Here is a 20,393-nt window from a genome sequence, read left to right on the forward strand (position 1 = left end):
TCTGACAAAAAAGACTTTCATTGGCACTCCTATGAATTGACTCCAATATAAAATAAGTCTTTCTTTGGAGCGTCAGCCACGTTTCGTCTGGAAGGATTATCGTGCCACGTTATCATGGTTTTGGACACATCCTCCAAAACAAAGCTGTTGTGCTCCACAAGGATACTGACCTATGCACTGTCTGCATATCTCCGCCTGTATAGTCATTTTCTATGTAAATGCGGATAAAAAAAATAACCTTATTTGAATATTATTTGATAAGATTTTGTATGCTATTGATTTATATAGGCCTATATAAAGTTTGTTAAATTATCTATTCCCAGCTCTACACCAAGCCGCACATTATTATACAATAGGCCTGTCTTGTTAATGTAATGTATTTTGAATGATTTTGCATTAGAACTAACTGCTCTCCCATAATACCTGCTGCTTTTTATTATGAGACTTTATAGACCATAATAATGGGGCAGGCTATAGCCACATTGTGGATACTAAGGTATTGGTGAAGATGGTTTGCAATAATAAATACATTATACTTAAAGTAGCCGATGTCTTTTTTTATCCAATCAAATTGAATACATGGCATAGTGAGAGCGCCCCTTCGTGCGTCCTGCTGACATCACTGGCTGAAGTTACTGATATAGCGACGCAGCGCTCGGTAACTTTCTAGTCTGTGCCGACGGACAGCCACCACCATGTCGTTCAGCTGGTCGTCCAAAGATCATAAGGGCTTCACAAATCCTCCCTCAACAGGGTTGAAGAGACCACGGGACGACACTGGAAATAAAGTGACAGTGGTGCTCGGAGCGCAGTGGGGAGATGAAGGCAAAGGGAAAGTCGTCGATTTGTTGGCGACTGAGTCTGACCTTGTTTGCAGATGTCAGGTAACACCAGCACTGTACATTAAATGTTGAAATGCAATTCATGTAACCCTTTTCTTATGACCAATATAGTATTTTCTGTTTAACTTTGCGCGTCTCCCTTAAATCCAATACAATGGAGACGTCCCAAGGTTGCTGTAAGTGGATCAGCTGTGGACTATGCAAACACTTTGGAGTTGGTCCTACTTTGGTGCCCAAGATTAGTCCTTATGAAATATTATCAATATGATAATACCACTATGAAAATGGTATATCTGGCATGTGCATGGAATGTATTCCAATACAAAAATTCTTCAGATAGACAACTCTGAGAAATTTCGGTAGATTTCATAACTTGGACAGGTGGGATGAAACGTTTTGAATTGTAATTTACCTGTTAAGCAATAATAGCATGCTTGTAACATGATCATGTTAGAAGTATTCTCTCAATGTTCCAATACCTCACACCTTACCTAGGTGTAAAACCTTGCAGTAAATTTTCTCTTACCGACAGGCTATTCAAAGCACAAACTGACCACCCCAAAGCACACAGCGAAATCTTAAAGCTTTTATACACCGTTACACTCTACAGTATTGCAGGGACAAAGCAGAATAACAATTGAATGATACAACTGACAGTACATTCATATCATACAGAACATGTGATATTACAAACGGTCCAAGTCTCTGGAGTAAAAGAACATCAACAATTTTAGACAGACAAGTCTCCCTTTAGTAGTAGTAGGAACGTAGTAGTAGTCATGCTTTATTGATCCCTTGTGGAAATTGCACAAATCATCAGTTTCTAATCATTGGTTAAACTTCATGAATCTCTGAGGGTGTAAAGGCCACTATACACAGTTGTTGTGTTGTACTCTCCACTGACAGGCAGGTGGCCCCTGTACTCTGTGTACTGGGCTGTCAGCCCCGCCCACTGGGCCAGTGTGGAGGTCACATTCCCAGGGTGTCTTGACATGTGAGAAGGCCAGGTCTTAGCCAGGGCACAGCCCAGAGTCAAGGAGTTACCAGTCAAATCAGTTAAAATAGTCGGTCTCGGTGAGACGGGGGAGGAGGGGGGGCTTTGAGTCACTGGAATGTAGTACAGTATTTCCAGTGTATCCCCTTATGTACTCCCCCCTCTCTTTGTATTGCATGTATGCGTGTATCAAATCAACAATTATTTTTATTACTTCAAGCCGTCAAGGTTATCGTGCATGTCTCTTTAACCATCTTCTCTGACATGTACAGTATTTTGTTTTGGTCCTGTAGGGGGGGAACAACGCAGGTCATACTGTGGTCGTAGACGGCAAAGAGTACGACTTCCACCTTCTCCCCAGTGGAATCATCAATACCAAAAGCATATCTCTGATTGGTGAGTGTTGCTCGTTTTCCATGGCTGCTCAGTTTGTCACCAACATCAAGCGGGTGTCATTTGTAAAAAGGCAATGTTACAAGGCAATGAATTGACCCGGTATCTGTGCTCTTGTAGGTAATGGAGTAGTTATACATCTACCAGGCTTGTTCGAGGAGGGGGACAAAAATGAGAAGAAAGGTAGATTTCTCTATTTTCTAAAAACATGCGATACTTTAGCCAGCGTTGAGGAAACCAATGTATGTTGTCTCCATTCTCCTACCAGGTCTCAAGGGCTGGGAAAAGAGACTGATCGTCTCCGACAGAGCTCACATTGGTATGTGTGTGGTAGCTGTATATTTTGTGTTCTGGTTAAAACATTTTTTTTTTTTAAAGTGATTTGAAGTTTTTTTATTATCCTATTTTCCATTCCATTGCACTTGTACTGTATCTGCAATGAATACAAATGAGAAAGGAGTTCATTTGTTCAAAGCCGCTGTGGGTGTTGACCTGTTTGCGACCTCTCCGCAGTGTTTGATTTTCACCAGGTGGTGGACGGGCTTCAGGAGACGCAGAGACAAGCGCAGGAGGGGAAGAAGTAAGAGAAGAGAGGGGTGATGAGGAGAGGACGGGGACGTCTAATAGGCTGGTGTCGGATCAGTCGAAATCAATCATGATTGAGTCAATGTTACTGATCAATTACGCTGGTGAAAAATTTAATTACCCCCCCCTCCCCTCTTATGATAGTATTGGAACGACCAAGAAAGGTATCGGACCTACTTATTCCAGCAAAGCGTCCCGAACTGGCCTGCGTATCTGTGACCTCATGGGTGACTTCAACAACTTCTCCTCCAGGTATAAGGATCCATTACATCTCCGGACACATTACATCATCTGTTACGGGTTCACTCTCAGTGCTGCGGTTTGTGGGAGGCTCTTGTGAACTTTACCTGCGATAAACCCACCGTCGGAAATTGAGACGACTGTCGGGATTCTTTCAGATTCAAGAACCTCGTCCAGCAGTACGAATCCATGTACCCAGCCCTGACCGTCGATGTGGAGGGGCAGCTGAGAAAACTCAAGGTATGTGAGCAACACAAGGGTGGTGACTGCCGCTGACCGAAGCGATCACTCAGATCCCAACTTCTCTGTCACTATGTGTGTGTTTTGCAGGACTATGGAGAGAGGCGACCCATGGTCAGGGATGGCGTCTACTACATGTACGAGGCGCTACACGGACCGCCGAAGAAGATTCTGGTGGAAGGGGCAAACGCTGCGCTCCTCGACATTGACTTTGGTAAAGATACAACATCAAAGCAATCAACAACACCGTTGTTGTTGTTGTTGTTGTTGTTGTTGCTATCAAAGCAAACAACAACACTGTTGTTATTGGAAACATGTCAGTCATAGCTTTACTCTCTCTTTCCTTTAGGCACATATCCTTTCGTTACATCATCAAACTGCACTGTGGGTGGTGCTTGCACCGGACTTGGCATCCCTCCACTGAATATCGGCGATGTGTTCGGCGTATCAAAGGCCTACACCACCAGAGTAGGGATTGGTGCCTTCCCCACAGAACAACTCAATGTAAGAGCCTATTCATCTGGGTGCTTCTCCTCAAGACACACTGCCATTAATGACAATACAAAAAGGTCTGTGTAAGAGGACTCTTTTATGAGGAGAGTTGGTTTGATAGCTGCCTTTATGTGTTTAGTGTATTGCCTGGGGTTCGCTCAGACAGGCCAACTCGTATTTGTGGTACAAAAGCAACTTGATACAGTACATGTAAGTAGCGTGCTTGAGATCATATGACTCTCACACATGTACGATGGCTGGTCTCAGTGGAGTTAGCTGTGTGGACCAGCTGTCAGATTGTGCCTTCGCTCTTATGCTGATCACATGTTCAGGGGATAAATTTAGGGCCAGAGTGTGCGTTCAAGATAGATTATGTTACCTGAGATCTGACCATGGAATTAGGGGTCAGCATGTCTTCACTTGATTCCTCACACAAAATGACAATCTTGTGTGTAGAAACCAGTTATGTATATATGTCATAATGATGCTATTGAAGTAAATATGAATACATTAGTGTGACGTTATTATTTTTATTATTATTATTATGGTTGTTGTTATTATTAAGTATTTATTCATTGATATGTTCATATATACATATAAGTATTTATTCATTGATATGTTCATGTTCATTAATATTCATTGATTATGTGAGAGGTCAGAGGTCAAGTGAGTCGTGTTCTGCAGGAGGTGGGTGAATTGCTGCAGACGAGAGGTCGTGAAGTGGGCGTGACCACGGGGAGGAAGCGTCGCTGTGGTTGGCTGGACCTGGTCATCCTGAAATACGCCCACATGATCAATGGCTTCACTGCGTGAGTGGTCAGGAAAACAGCTGGATTGTTTCCTCCTTTGAATCTTTATCCAAGATAAAGTCCAAAGGGAGTGACTGTTGCGATATATTTGCCTTTTCAATTGGAATAAGGATGAGCTTGTTATTCTCAACTGCAAACTTGTTACTTAATTCTCCACAGCATTGCACTGACAAAACTTGACATCCTTGATGTGTTGGATGAAATCAAAGTTGGAGTGGCTTACAATATCAATGGCAAAAGAATCCCCCATTTCCCAGGTATGATGTCGACAGAGATATACACTTGTTTCCAAAAAAGGTTGCATCAGCTTTAGAAAATAGAGACACAAGTTTTCTTCATTCAGACAAAACACTTGTCGATCCCCTTTGCTAACTATTCTTGGCATTTATTTCTATAGCTAACATGGAAGTGTTACAAAAGGTGGATGTGGAATATGAAACCTTCCCTGGATGGAAGACTGACACATCTGCTGCCAGGAAGTGGAACGATCTCCCACCCAAGGCACAGAACTACATCCGCTTTGTGGAGAACCACATTGGAGTTCCCAGTAAGTCTGACAGGAGGAAAAGCCTGTGCCATGGATTATTCTTGTTCTAGGACCACAGTCTACTCTAGGACTTGTGTCTTGAAGATGCAAGTAGATGGCAACACTTTTGCAATAGAAATGGATGCGCCTTCCTCAAAAAATAAACTTTGTTGTGGTGCTAAACCAAAATTATGAACATCAAAAAGGACATCAAAGATGCATGGTAGCACCCACCAATAAAAGATACATAGACAGATCCTCTATTTCACCGGTTTTATTTTTGCCGTCAATGGATCATGCTTCTAGGCAAGTTCAATCTAGCATGATCCATTGACGGCAAAAATAAAACCGGTGAAATAGAGGATCTGTCCATGTATCTTTTATTGGTGAGTGCTACCATGCATCTTTGATGTCCTTTTAGATGGCAACACTTGTTGGATTATATATATCCGATGCTGGCCAGTACACGTATGATAGGGTTTCTGGTTTCTGAAATATTTTTCTTTGACAAATGTCTTTTCTATTTCTCTCTACAGTCAAATGGGTTGGTGTTGGAAAGTCCAGAGAGTGCATGATCCAGATGTTTTAAAGAGAGTGCATGATCCAGATGTTTTAAAGTGAATACCCAAGATGGACACACGGAAGATGTGCCTTGATTTAATTTGTTTGCATCCTGAAAGTGTCTTTTCTGTTAAATTAATTGTCAACAAACACAAGCAACGCTGGTATCTATGCAGTAGACCTACACGCCATAAGAAGAATTTTATATGAGATTGCCTGTAATGTCAGAAATAGTTGATTGGTTGAAATGTCTATGCCGCAATAATATCCATGAAGAAATGTTTCCAAAGTCTCCCAAATTATGAAGTAAAGACACCTTACTGAACTGTACTGTGCGCGACAGTTTTGATTTTACACATTAGCAGTTGACCTACTGTAGCCTAGAGCTATATTTCAAGCTGCTGTCTGTTTGCACCATAAACATGTGTTGACGTAAAACAGTGTGCTGGATGTTTGTCAATCATTTAGTCTTTGAAATCGAGTGTTTAACATGTTTTTGAATGATTTTTCAAGGTGCCCACCCACATCCATTGTATGACCTAAACGGTGGTAGAGCAATTATCAGACTTTCTCAAAAGTGCTAGTTTTGTCAACGTTTTGATCTGAACCATTGTATATGATCATAAGTAACCTTAAAACAGAGCTAAACATGCATTTTCCCTTTACTACTCCTTAAATAATAGATTTATTTACAAGGTATTTGACAGGAATTTGTACTTTCACTATTGACATTGTGTAGCCTAATAGAATGTAGCAATGTTGTAAGTAGTAGTAGGCTAGCTAAGTAATATAGGACCTGTTATTTTATCAGCTTTGTTGGCAACTTAACACTAAAGGGATAGTTTGGATTTTTTTTTTTGGAGCCTAATTTAAGACTTTATATCTTAATCAATGTTGATTGATTAAGATCATTTTCAGCTGCTTTCATTCTGTTCTTCGTCTGGGCATATGGTCTACAGATGTCACTAATGCTAGCGCAACGCAATGGTACCGGGTGCACCAGACTCACTTAAACACTCCACAATGCAGTACGAGGGCAGTCTGTCGGGGTTAATTTGAGTGTTTATATCATTTTAGAAGTCAAACTATTGTTGAATCCTTTACTTTGTGGGGTGTGACTTTTATTTTGAAATCCCTTGAAATAAAGATAGCGGACATGAGTCTTGGCAAGGTTTTCACTGACAAAGGAAAGGATTCAAGGATAGTTTGACTTAAAAAAAAAATGATGATATGAAATAACCCCAATAGACAAAATACATAATTTCCAAAATTCTGAACTACCCCTTTAATTGATCTCACATGAATATTCATTTTCGACCACGTGGTTTGACTTCTCAGTGACGCACAAAAAGAGGTCAAAGACCGAGTTGGTTTCGCGGGAAAGGGGTGTTGTTATCGCCCCTCTACTGAAGTTTGTTTTGTTATCGCCCCTGAAGTTTGTTTTGTTGGAAGAAGCACGTTGTGAAGATGCCTAAGAGATCGTATCCCTTCGCGGAATCATTCTCATCGCAATATAAAATCCACATTGGACCAAAGGAGTTGAACCATGGTGTATTTGGTAACCAGTACAGACAAGAGATATACGGTAGGCCCACAGGCCCCATCATGTTATTAGTGAGCTAACTGCTGTTTTAGCTGTTTTGTTGTTTTATCTGTTCTGTGTCGTTTTAATCTTGTCTCGTGTTGTATTGCCATTTTAATTTATTACTGTAAAGCCCTCTGTGCATCCGTGCTGTGAAGAGCGCTATATAAATAAAGCTTACTTACACTTACTAACCTTAGCTCGCTGGCAGTTCCCTACTAGCTAACCCTACTAGCGAGTGTGCTCAAACTGGGCCCATTTTGTTTGCTAGAGCTGACTTGGTGAGTCTAGACAAACGTTTAAAACGGCTTATTAGTTAATGTAGCTAAGCTTTGCTGGCTATCCAGCCATATTGTAAACATCGTGGGTCTGCGTCAACTGTTGCTAGCTTGCCTGAGAAGTTTGTAGCTAGCATCATAAACTGACCTTGTTTTTAATTCAGCTAACGTTATTTCAGAATCCTTGTTGCCTCTGCTGTTACATTCTGACTATCAACACCAGATGGCGAGAAGGGACATTGTTGTTTGGGACGTTACTTGACGTGGGCCAATCTAGCCACGTTACATTCATCTGGGATGTTTGCTGCTAGTAGGCAACTGTTCTGATGAGCTTGCACGTTTGTCTCCCCTGCAGAAAAGACCAAGAACCTGCTGCTCAATGGCACCAAGGCTGTCATGGGTAAAATCTGGAGAGCAGATGGAGAAAAGGTTACAGATCCACAGCCAGCGACAGTGACACCTACGGCCAACCAGACATTACTAAGGGGACAGACTCTCATTGGTTTTGATGGCAGGCTGAAGAGGGTAACTCCTGTTCAAGGTAGGTGGCCAGCTGTTGACGCTGACATCCCGTCTGTTTACCTGAGAATGGGTTGAAGTGAAACCCCAACTTCCACTGACCCAAAATAGCAGTGACTTCCGTGACCCCCTGACCCCTATTGGGCTCAGTAGTTGAAACACTCCAGTGATTGGCTACGGGATGTGTCTCACGAGTCAGTTGCCGTGCGTGCGCCCCTGGTCCAGGTGCTGTGGTGGCCGTGGAAGGGTGCCGCGTGTGTCTGAAGGCCCAGGGGACCAGGAGGCCGTGTTCCCAGTGTGAGCGTCCAGTCTGCCCCTCCTGCACCCGGCAGTGCGCCAGCTGCTGCCGCCCCTGCTGCTCGGTGTGCACCGTCGTAGAGTAAGTACCGCCTCCCCCCTCTCACCTCTGTCTCTCTGGCCATGTTTCCATCCACTTGTCAATCGAATTGTGTGAGCATCGCTAAAAATATGAATGCGAATAAAGCCGGTGAACGTGCGTTTCCATCTAGAGCTTTAAATCGGATAAAGCATTTATCACAAAAGATTTTTATCGAACAAGAGAAAATCCGATGAGATCGACAGTACAAACCTTTTGTCGATTTTCATGATTTTTAATCGAATTTTACTATTTTCGTAAGGCATCTTAATTCGATATAACTTAATTCGCATAAAACGTGTGGATGGAAACATGGCTTCTGTCCGTCACATTCCTGTACTTTTTGTTTGTTTGTTTGTTTTTAATTTTGGAGGTTTCACAGCGTCTTAGGCAAGGCAGGTTTATTCGTATAGCACATTTCAGCAACAAGGCAATTCAAAGTGCTTTACATGAGACATTAAAAGCATCAAGACAAAGTGCAACACATAAAAGGTCATATAAAACGAAATGCAAAAAAGGTCACTTAAAATAAAATGCAGGAACATTTTAAATACAGGAATAAATAACAATACATGAAAAAATAAAATACACTCACAATTTTCTTAAGAAAATTGCGAGTATACCCGGACTTCTTAAAACATTTTCAACTACTTTGTTGAAGTGTAATCCATGTGGAGATGTTTATGCTTAAGAATATCTCTGTTCTCTCCTCAGTTACAGCGGCCAGTATGAACAGGAGCTCTGCTGTAGCTGCTCCCCATAACGGACAACTGCACATGGGAGAACACTGCACTATGCTTGAATATTTTGTCCATTTCACTACGCCACATGTTCAAAGCATTTTAAACATGTTTTTTTATATCATGATCCAAATGTTTATTTGTATATATGTATGTTCTATGATTCCAGAATAAAACCTTTAATGCTTTATCATTTTGGTCTTATTTAAATTGAAGGTGATTATTTAAATCCTATGGGGATTATTAAAGTTCATATCTATCTAAAGTAGTCTCGCTCATTTAAGACATTGCATGTTGACAATGGACAACACTGGACATGTCGATATAAAGTATATAAAACACATAGTTGTAGGTAGTATAGCCATGACATTAGCAGCCTGGCTTACTGCAGTCTTTATGATTGCTGTCTAGTTCAAAATGAACAATAGATTTCACTCAAGAACCACCAACTTCCAGTCGCTGTACACCTAATCCCTCCATGCACTACCCAGGTTTTGGGAGCATGGACTGCCTCACACCTCTGTACATTTGGTCACACACACCATTTCACATAAGATACATTTGTTTGCCTGAATTTTTCATGCAAAGATCATGCACCACAAGACCAAGGCAAATTCCTCGAAGGTGTAAGCCTACTTAGCTAAATAAGATTCTGAACTTGCCGACATGGAAACCAGGTTGTTTTCTATATTTCCGCCAGCAGATGGCAGCACAGATCAAGGTCTAACGAGCAGATCGGCCAACAGGCAGAGTACAGATTCTTATAACTCGGTTAACATTGCGCAGTCATCACTTTTTGTTGACTCTCATTACTGGTGAATGGGTCCAGGATCGCTCATTATGCTTTGTGAGTAATAATTCTCGATAGCATAAGTCCCCGTCACAGTGAATGCTGTAGGATTCAGTCATATCTCTTGTTAATACTTATTTGGATGAGTGGGCTTCCTAGAATTGGTTGGAAGCGAGCCTCGGAGTCCTTGATTCTCATCCGTGCTCTGCTCCACAGACCAGTTGTGGCTCTGCCCGGTCTGCAGGGAGCTCCCTGCAGTTGGTGTCCGAGGGCAGCACTTGATATCTGGCTGAGTGAACAGACAGCTGCCGGTCGGCAGGGCGCCTGGGAGTCCGGGCGCACAACAAGGGTAAAGTTCTCAGTAATTATTACACATTCAAGTGAAAAATAGCCACATATTCACTAGGCCTACTCCATAAAATCGTGACAGTCCATCACCGGTTTAGACACTTGTCACCCCCTTGCCATCCTAGTGAAGTACATCACACAGGGGGTCTAGCCTAGTCCTGCGTGCCTGTCTGTCATCTGAACCATTTACTGGAAATATTCATTGTTAACTTATTACAGGAGGGACGCCGGGGCTGGGGCGCTTCTTCCGTCGTTCTCCCTGAACTCTGTAACAATGTTATGTGTTAATGCACTCTTAAAATGGGAGCCTGCAGCTGTCTGGGCTTTCAACACATCCCCTGCCCTGGTAGCGTAATGAAAAAGGTCACGGTCCATGTCTGGTGGTCCTCCTCCTCTCCCCACCGGTCCCCTAGAACATGGATGGGGTCCGTATGAGGAGAGGGGCCCACAGGCTGTCTCCAGAGCAGACCAACTGCAGCGGGGCTGGGAGCATGTGGCTTTGTCTTTCACCCATTCTTTTGGAGACCAGCTGTGCCCGGAGAGCGAGTGCCGAGCTCTGTGATGCTGCTGCTATAAATATGCGTCAACGAGTGTGAGTTAGTGACAGCTGTGCACTGGACCAAGGACACACTGTCTTGGCACCCCCAGGACGAGTCAGCCCAAACATGGCAACCCCAGCACCAACACGTTGATATGGATTTATGCGGATTTGGTCCCTAGCTCACACACACTGTTTAATTTAGATTTACGGATTAAAGTTGTGGATTGTTGTTTGAGTGTCAAATCTCAAATTGGGTGGAAAATAGATGAATGTGTCCTGTTCAAAAGAAGCTACTTGAATGCACCAATATACCACCAATATACCAATACCTAAGAATGTTGTAAACAAATTGATCCAGTTATCCACTGTTTCTCCCTGGGAGCAAAGTGACTGGATGTGTTTCTGCTACAGATGAGTTGATAAGAGACCGGTTTGTTGTGCCAAGCTGTTAGTGTATGTGTATGCGCAAAAGAGAGACAGACAGAGCGTGTGTGTGTGTGTGTGTGTGTTTGAGCGTGTGTGTGGGTGTGTTTGCGTGCCCTTTTCAAGTGTGACCACCTGTCTGTTGTTAATAAATAAATAAATAAACAAACACGGGCTGCACCAGCTGTCCCTGGCAGTCCGTCAGCTCAGGGGTCAAGGTCTACCACCGCTGGCCTTGCGAGGTGGACACTTAACAACTTTCCTCTCAACTTGTCCCAAGTCGCTCTTCAGCCCAGGGAATAAACACACACACACACACCCACACACACACACACACACACACCACACACAAAAATGAACACAAACACACCAGACTTAAGATCCTGGAAAGGAATGTGTTCATTGCTCCATCATTTTACCCCTCGTCCCTCTGCTAAGCCCTATCACATGGCTCATATTTGCCATTAGCTAGTTTCGGCCCTGCGATAATAAACCCATACATGACGAGCCGGCTGGGCAGATGTGGATAGTGAGCAGTGCCCCGAGGGCCCCGGCAGCGTCTGCGGTGTGAGGTCACAGCCTCATGGCAGGGCCCCTATTTACAGCCAGCCAGTCGGGGCAGTTTGGCCTGTTTATGAATGATCTTGGGAGGACATTGTTCTCTTTGTGGCGCGGCCGGGCGGCCAGCACCGCGGTGTCGTCTGTTTGTTCATAAAGTAAGTGCTGGGGAGTAGGGGCCAGACAATGGAGAGGCTGAGCTACTACCCGCGCGTACAATGAGGCGGGATGAGGTTGCGGCTGTGGGGGCCGTAGGTTTTTTGGGGGGGTCGGGTTGGGTGGGGGCAGGGCTGGATGCAGCAGGCTCGGTCTGTGTGGTTCCCAGAGCAGGCGTGCAACGGGTGGGGGGAGGGGGTCTGTCCCTGGTGGGATTGCAAAGAAAAGCAGCTGGATTTCTTTAGATGTGCTGTGAGGGAATAATTAAAACCCCTCACCAAAGAAAATGAGCGTGGGGATCCCCAATTAGACACGCATTTTTGTGTTTGCTTACTTATGTAAATTATGCATATTTATATGATTCCAGAGTTAGAAATTCACCTATCATTGAAGAGAGCCGAGGTGATCAATTAGGCTTGATAACAATTATATGTATATTATGTCACAGGCATTCCTCTGTGGTTCGTTGGAATTGCCAGCACGTCTGGAATGATGTAATAGCCATGTCTGCACATCTTCGGTCCTTGGGCACGGCTTCAATTAGAAGGGGATGTCGGGTGCGTAAGACCCACGGTGTTATCACATTCTGTTGTGTGTATACAGTCCTCCCCGCCCACACTGGCTGGCTGTTGTGTGAGCAAAAGCAACAATGAAGACTCTCCTTGAGCACATTCAAAGGTCATCAGTGGTGAAAAGAACACTTCTTTTCTTTATGGCGTTAATAATAAACCTTGCCCCATTTTCAGATACCTCGGTGTGGATCTGAAAACAAACCCCAGGGTGCAGGGCAAGTCAGTTCTACAGTAGGAAGCCACAGGTGTAAAGGCAGTAATAGAAGACATCATATGAAAGAAGTCCACACAAGAGTCACAGAAAAGTGTTCCGTTTAATCTAAGCGTAATCTTTATAAAGACCTAAATCAAGATTGTCACATCTCCACAGCACGCACACACAAGCACACTCAGAAAGAGCAAACAAACTGAAATGCACAATTACAGATAAAAAGTAAATTGCCTCAAGATCTAAGCAATGTTGTCAATTCTGCGTGAGATTGTCCCCTAATCTATAAACCACTAACACTGAAGCAATTGATTACTATAAAATATACCTTTTTCGTTAAAAAAATTATATTAAATTCTAATGGCACTTCTACAATTCTATTAAAAAGATCTCCATTGACATTTACTTGCATCTTTAATTTTTACAAATCAAAATTGTGGAGTCAAATGTTGCACAAGAAACAATTCAATAAATATTTCTCATGATTATACACAATTTCACAGTCTTAACCTGCAGTGGACAAAAATCCATTATTAATGTATCCATATATTCAGTTTTAGACTTGACAATCCTACAGCAATTAGGAAAACACAATCTGATCATACATGTCATGAATCAAAATCTCAAGTGTTTCACATTCAACATGACAATCTATGAATCCTACTTAGATTAATTCCTAGACGTGGATTCGTCTTACAGCTGGACAAAACAAAATGTGTCTTCAGTTTAACCTCACTGAATTCCAGATGAAAAACAATGTTTGAAAGGAGTTTAATTCATTCAATAGCCAAACTCAACCCTCCTAATTTCTAGAAGCAGCAGAAATGAATGGGCTTCACCCTCAGTTCTCAACCAGGATGGCATTTTCATTCAATAGAAAAGTGGGAACACAAGTAGGTTTTATTTGTCCCTTCCATCGTGACACTGTGTGTCTGAATAAACGTCACAACAGCGGTCTTTACCAGTGTACAAAACAGGGCAACTCCAGATGCAACACTTGTCTGTGTGTCTACAAGGCACATTCTGTAAGGATCCTGTAGGTATAAATAATGACTGAGAAACAATCAACAGAGAATATTCTTCAAATACAGTTAGTTTTCTACCTCTGTACAACATTGTGTGTACATTAAACAGTTATTTATCAACGATTCAACTGCATCACGTAAGAATTGCTCTTTTCAAAAGTGATGAAATAAAATAAGGGACTTCATCTACATTCCTGTGTGTTCTGATTGAAATATCACACACGATAAACACTACACGACATCTACACATATGAAAAACATACGCAACTGTAATGAAATACTGCAAGACACTTCGCGTTCTATGGGAGATGATGCTGAAATGATAACTGATCTTGAATGCAACTTGTTCTCCTACATCCGATATTACAGTTGTCAGACAAGTCACGCTTGCCATGTCTCTCATCAAACATGAAAGAACATTTGTGAAATCAGGCAACGCGGCCCTACGCTTGAGGCAACAATCTAGCAAATAACAGATTATCTTGATAAATGTGCAATGGAATCACGGTGGTATACCCCCTATGCACAGAACGACCACGAAGCTCGCATCTCCTGCGTGCTGGGGCTGGAGTTCACTTCTCTGACGCCTCCCCACAATGCACCTGTTTTACAGTCTCCCAGTTCTCCCCCTTTGCTAAATACATTTCTCGCATTCCAGCGGGTCCATTCAGTACAGAAAGTGCAGAGAGAGACTCGCGGTGCCTTTTTCCCCCCACGGCGAGCGAACTAGAGGGATGCACAATGATCCCTTGAGGACTACCTGGAACAGCAGAACAATGCAGGGATTGTGGGACCTCTATAGGTAGGCTGTACCAGATCAGTGTTTGTGCTTGAAAACAACTGCTGGCCCTGCAGGAACAGCGGTCGGAGCGTCGTTAGCTGTTCTGATATGGAGCGATACGTGAACCAGCAGGCCTTGAGTATGAAAAGACACCAACAACTCCGGGGGAAGACGTGACGTTCTTACCTAAGAGATTGAAGCCTTAGTAAGACACCTTGCTTTGTCAGCTCGACTCGTGTTCTTCTAATACATAGAAACAACAGTTTGATAAATAGAATATATATTTACATTAAATATACAAATAGTAAGAAATAGCAGCCTAGACAATATCAGTGTTTAAACTAAATGCATGCTCAAAACAAGTGCTTCTCTGTGTTCTGTGAGACAAACCTTGAATACTCAGTTTAAGAGTTTTGTGTAAGATATATTAAAGACCAATCTAATACAGTAACTTGATTTGCACAGAGAAATGAACAAACGGCCCCAATACCAGTGAAAGAGTACCAAGATAGCTAGGCAAGAGTCAGCTTATTAGCTAAACGTTACAGATCACGCCTAAAGTAAACCCTGAACCAAGTAAAACTAATAAATAATTCTGATCAAGTCTTCTCAGGACAGATTAAATGAATATATCTGACTTTTAGTGCTACTCCCCTTGTACATATCAGCATTTACGTGAACCAAACATCAACAAAGATGAAATCCTTTAACTGTTCTAAAACAAAATAGGCTCCAATTCTAATTTTGCTCAACGACTTGTCAAGATAAGATCCACCACAGGCTTCACACCAAACTTCATCAGTAGTATCTTACACACGGACAGAAAAAAAGATAGAACACAAACGGGACAACAAATCGGCTATTTAGTTTTGATGACCCTTCAGTACAGCCACAAGACTTCCACAGCCATCTGTCCAGCACAGACATGAGGCACACAGACAGTCCGTGAATTCTCTTAACCATCTCTTTACCATCGACCACTCTCTCCCTCTCTCTTCCCTGCTGTAGCACAACCTTTTCAGTTTACCCTTACTTTTCTACTGCTGAATTTCCAGGACACACTCAGGTCATTTACTGGCAACTATTTGTAGTTAGTCAATCAATTACTGTACCTGATAGGCGTGTGATTTACATAGTTATTACATTCTTGTAAGTTATAATCATGAATCACTTGGCATGCTCTGTACAAACAGCTACCACCAAGTCACCACGCTATTTCCTGGTCACAGTAAAAAGAAAGTGCTACCTGGCAGACCTCACCGATGAAGGTCCCACACAAAGGGAGTGTCAAGCTTCAGTAGGCACGAGAATTACAGGCATGAACTGTATTCATTCATCATCATCCGTTTGTGAAACGGAATCATGTTCAGCTCTAGGGTAACGATACAATTCACTTCTGAAGGTCACACAGCGTGACGACATTCAACCTGTGAATGTTAGAGAAAAAAATAAAGGTGAACCTGTTTGCCAATACTATCTTGCTCTATGGAACAGAAAACTACAGCCTACTTCATTCAAACAAACGAAAACGATCTACACACAAACTTCCAGTATTAAACTTCATATGTTTTGCTGCCTTGGGATACTTAAGTTGTTGACCAGGTCTACAAATAAATAAAGGTTTGAGACAAAATATTGCTAATCTTGGACGGCTCTGCTCCTCCACGTGCACACAAAGAAATCCTTTCATCTTTTCATATTATTATTATTTTTTTTTTTTTACATGTAGTGTTTTTTTTCTTCATCAGTGGAGTGTACTCTTCATCCGATTTAAACAGATTTAAGCTACCTAGACAGAAATTAACAAGTGCATCTGATTCATCCACCATTTCTCCAACTAGAGTGAAATAGCACCCATGTTAGTCTTACAGCCTGTGCCACTAGACACCTCTTAACCACCTCCAGCCATCACCCAGTAGAGGCCAGTGACCACAGCCCAGTAAAGACCACAGGACTTCCAGTTCAGATGTGAGCTATACTCTCACTTGAAATGCCACATGGGGTAGAATTCCATAAGGATATTTTTATATTTAACTAACGTGTTTATTGTGTGTAAAACTAGGAACCGGTGCTCAGTAGTACTTAGTGAGCGAGACGGGACTGCGGGTGTCTCGGCGGCGAAGGACCCGAGGCGTCTATGCGATGGCGAGGGTCTTGACGAGGCCGCAGTGGAACTTGCGGATGTGGCGGTACAGGTCCCCGGACTGCGTGAAGCGCCGCTCGCACCACTTGCACGCGTGGGGCTTCTCGCGCGTGTGCACCACGGCGTGCCGGCTCAGGTTGTGCGAGTACTGGAAGCTCTTGCCGCACTGGCCGCAGGTGTACGGCTTCTCGCCGGAGTGCGTGCGCTCGTGGCGCTTCAGCGTGTACATGCAGGAGAAGGTCTTGCCGCACTGCGAGCAGGTGGGGACCGAGCCGTCGGGGGACAGCTTGGAGCGCGTGCCGTCCTTCTCGCGGAAGTGCGAGCTGAGGTGCAGCTGGAGCACGTGCGGGCTGGGGAACACTTTGCTGCACAGCGGGCAGACGCACACCTGCTGGCCCGGCGGCAGCAGCACCCCGCTGGACGTGGAGATGTCCGAGGACGCCAGGTCGTCCTCCTCCTCCTCCTCGCTGTCTCCCAGCAGCCGGCCCCTCCTCTCCTCGGCCTCCCTGGCCCTGACGGCCTCCCTCCTCCTCCCGCCCTTCCGCCCCCCGCAGCCCTCCCCCTCCTCCTCCTCCTCCATCAGGTCCTCCTCCTGGGAGAGCAGGGCGGCCGAGCCGTTGTTGCCCGGGAAGAGGGCAGCGAACCCTGTCACCACCGAGCTCCTGGCGCTATTCCCAAAGCGCTGGCTCTCCGGGCTCATCGGCTCACTGTCCTCCTGCTCTGACAGCAAGTCGTGTTCGTCTTTAACAAGTGGCTCAGTGCCCTGCTGCTGGCTGTCGAGGGCCAGCTGTCCCGAGACATAGGAGGGGTGTAACGGATCTCTGCTAGACAGAGGCTTGAAAGACAAATCCAGTGCGCAGTCCATGTCATCCGAAGCCCTGGACCTCTGGGACAGCGACACCGCGGAACTACTGACATCAGCTTTTGTTTTTCCAGCTGTTTGGACGCAGGGCTCGGCCTCTGCTGACACATAATTGACACCTACAAGGTCCGGGGACCTGCCAGGGTGACCGTTCGCCTTCTGCCTGCCCGGCGCAGACCTATCACAATCTGTGACAGCCGGCCTGACTTCGCCGTTGTCCGTGTCACAGCCGTCCGCCGTGGGGGGGGGGGCCCTCGGGGGCGGCCTGGGCTGGGGCGGCCGTCGGCCGGGCTGCTTTCCCTGCAGCTCGCCGTCCGAGGAGCTCTCCTTGTCCAGACCGCTCGGCGCCACCCCCTCGCCTATCTTCTCCTCCGGGCCGCACTGCTCCTTGTCTTTCAATTTGCCTTTACACACTTTCACTATATCATACATGTGGAGGTAGCTCGCAGCTGCCAGGACATCCTCCACTGGCAGGGTGTTGAATTCCAGCTTCCCCTCATACATAAATTCAAGGAGCAGGCTGAAAGCAGGGGCCGTCACAATGTCACTGTTCAGATGCACAACGTCCCTTTTGTCTAGCTCGTCCCTGTAGAAGAGATGGAAGTACATGCTGCATGAGGCCAGCACGGCTCTGTGCGCTTTGAATCGCGCCTCCCCGACGAGAACAGTGCAGTCACAGAGGAAACCTTGGTGACGTTGCTGACTCAGACACTGCAGCAACTGGCGGCTATGGTCTGGGAACTCCATTCTTCCTTCATAACCTGAAGAAAAACAGGAAAAACTGGATAGTGAATAAATGAAATGCGGCCATTCAGAGGGCGCCTCGGAGAGTTAGCAACGGCTACTGTATGGCTGTCGAGGCAACTAGACAACAAAAGTAACCCAGCCCGTTGAAAAGAGAGATGTTGTGGAAAATAGCCTACATAAAACTTTTACACTAATATTTACACTAATAATAATAGCCTAAGCGGTGCAACGAAGTAAAATAAATAGAAAACCTAAATGCATAGCCTACAATCGTTCAAAATTGCCTAGGCTACATTGTGCATAAATGACACCTTATTCTTAGGAAAGGTCAAACTTACAACAATGTACATGTATAACAAAGAATTCAGTAAGGTAGGATAGCCTACTTATCAGACATAGCCTACATTTTGTTTACAATAATCCATATTGCTGAAAACAGCTTGTTGCGCCCGTAATTCAACCATACCTTGCTCGCCAAAAGCAGTTGTTTAGTTGACCATTACTTTTTGCGCTTCCCATGGAAATTAGAAACGGACGGACGAAGCACAAGTCGCACGCACGCTTCCACAGACCAAAAAAGATCGCTCTTCAGCTGCTGTTCGTGTTTACTGAACAATCACGAAATTAAATTGACCAAGCACGCAAACATAGAGACGCGCAAAACGCAGGAGTTTTGATACCAGCACTAGCCCATCCGGCAAGGTAAAGAAAAAAGCCAGGGGAGTGAGTAAACTGGTGCTCTGTTTGCTAATTACACTGCAAGCTGTGGAGTCAGCTGCTCTGACATCACCGCAATGGAAACGCTACCTCCAGCTGTGCTCCCCTTTATGCCATATGTTACTCTGAATCCAGATACGTACAAGAGTCCCAACTTATTTCATAAATCCACCAAAATTACATACATAACAAACTTTTCTAATTTACCTAGACCTAACCAAAAACACCCGACATCACTCTAACCCAGTCTAGTCTAATTATCCTAATAACTTCAAAACGCGTCACGTAGGCTATGCTTTACGCACTGGTCACAGGATACGAGTTGTGTTTCAAATGTCTTTAAGTTATTGGAATAGCATACGACCACATTAAAACCAGTACTACGTGAAAAATAAAGCAGCAACGTCCATATAACTTTCCTATTTTGTACAAAGAATGTTCACCGTTTTTAACTTAAACGCACTTGTTTGTCCCGTTTTTGTCGAAAGGAAAAGTAGAAACAGTAAAAGCAAGGACGCTTCATGTTCGAGGGCTCTCGCTTATTGCTGGGAGCCTTTTAACAGCAGAGGAACTCGGGGACTGACCAACCCAACTACGCTGAACGAAGGAAGCGCTAGATCATAACTTTCGCTTTGTAGTACAGTTCCTTGTCCAAAACACAATACTCACAGATATATGCGTACAGTCGTCGTCTTTCCTAAATGTTCCCACGTCCTTTCATGATGTGCGGCCAGATGTTTGCTTATCCTGTCGTTTCTTGGTGTTCAGTTCGACCCTGGCAGGCAAGCTGCACACTGCTGTGTGTCAAGCAGGTTGATAATGGACCAGTCTCGCGATAGCTGGCGCCTACCACAATAAGTTCTGTATTACTGCATGAACTCACACAGTGGCAGCAAGTAGCAGACTTCCTTGAGAACATCAGTCCACCTAAATCTCCGCTTATATCCACCTGGGAATTGATGAACACTCACAGATTTACGTTGGTAATTTATGGATGTGTCAGACTGCCAGTGGAGTTTGATACAACATTCCTTATATTCATTTAGTCTCATAGATAAATCGAGTGGGAGTCCTCATTATATTCCAAATACTTTTTTCCTTGGATATTTCCTTATCACTGAAGTAACGTATCCATTGAGAACAGGCAAGTGCAAAACACAAGTGATAGGATATAATGAATTATTTGTATAAACAGGAAAAGAATTTGGGCACACTAGCCGGTTTAGGGGGGTGGGGGTCGGGGGTAAAGAGAACTTATAAAGGACCGTGTTCTCTAATCCTGCTCTGGGTGGAATTCCCTGGCACCAGACCATCCAGTGTCATTGTTTCCCAGAGAGCATCAGGC

The 20,393-nt window shown here is 44.1% G+C and overlaps 3 protein-coding genes across 3 annotated transcripts; 2 read left to right on the forward strand and 1 right to left on the reverse strand.

Annotated features, from left to right (window-relative positions):
• Nucleotides 1–695: 695 nt before the first annotated feature.
• Nucleotides 696–5,710, forward strand: adss1 (adenylosuccinate synthase 1; the record flags this gene model as incomplete). Its single annotated transcript, XM_084438762.1, has 13 exons — nt 696–884; nt 2,130–2,232; nt 2,350–2,412; nt 2,498–2,548; nt 2,743–2,809; nt 2,959–3,066; nt 3,213–3,294; nt 3,385–3,508; nt 3,644–3,798; nt 4,471–4,595; nt 4,755–4,852; nt 4,993–5,142; nt 5,658–5,710. The coding sequence occupies 13 exons, from the start codon at nt 696–698 to the stop codon at nt 5,708–5,710; spliced, it is 1,368 nt and encodes a 455-aa protein (XP_084294888.1).
• Nucleotides 5,711–7,054: 1,344 nt separating this feature from the next.
• On the forward strand, nt 7,055–9,348 carry siva1 (SIVA1, apoptosis-inducing factor). The gene is made up of 4 exons (XM_084438585.1): nt 7,055–7,267; nt 7,898–8,083; nt 8,287–8,440; nt 9,152–9,348. The coding sequence occupies exons 1-4, from the start codon at nt 7,150–7,152 to the stop codon at nt 9,198–9,200; spliced, it is 507 nt and encodes a 168-aa protein (XP_084294711.1). The 5' UTR covers nt 7,055–7,149; the 3' UTR covers nt 9,201–9,348.
• Nucleotides 9,349–16,714: 7,366 nt separating this feature from the next.
• Nucleotides 16,715–19,819, reverse strand: zbtb42 (zinc finger and BTB domain containing 42; the record flags this gene model as incomplete). Its single annotated transcript, XM_084438368.1, has 2 exons — nt 19,718–19,819; nt 16,715–18,345 (listed from the first exon to the last, which is right to left on the reverse strand). Exon 2 carries the CDS (start codon nt 18,329–18,331, stop codon nt 16,715–16,717), a length of 1,617 nt encoding a protein of 538 aa, XP_084294494.1. The 5' UTR covers nt 18,332–18,345; nt 19,718–19,819.
• Between the last annotated feature and the right edge of the window lie 574 nt (nt 19,820–20,393).

The sequence above is a fragment of the Borostomias antarcticus genome (genome assembly GCF_949987555.1).
Source record: "Borostomias antarcticus genome assembly, chromosome: 5".
NCBI classification, from domain to species: Eukaryota; Metazoa; Chordata; class Actinopteri; order Stomiiformes; family Stomiidae; genus Borostomias; species Borostomias antarcticus.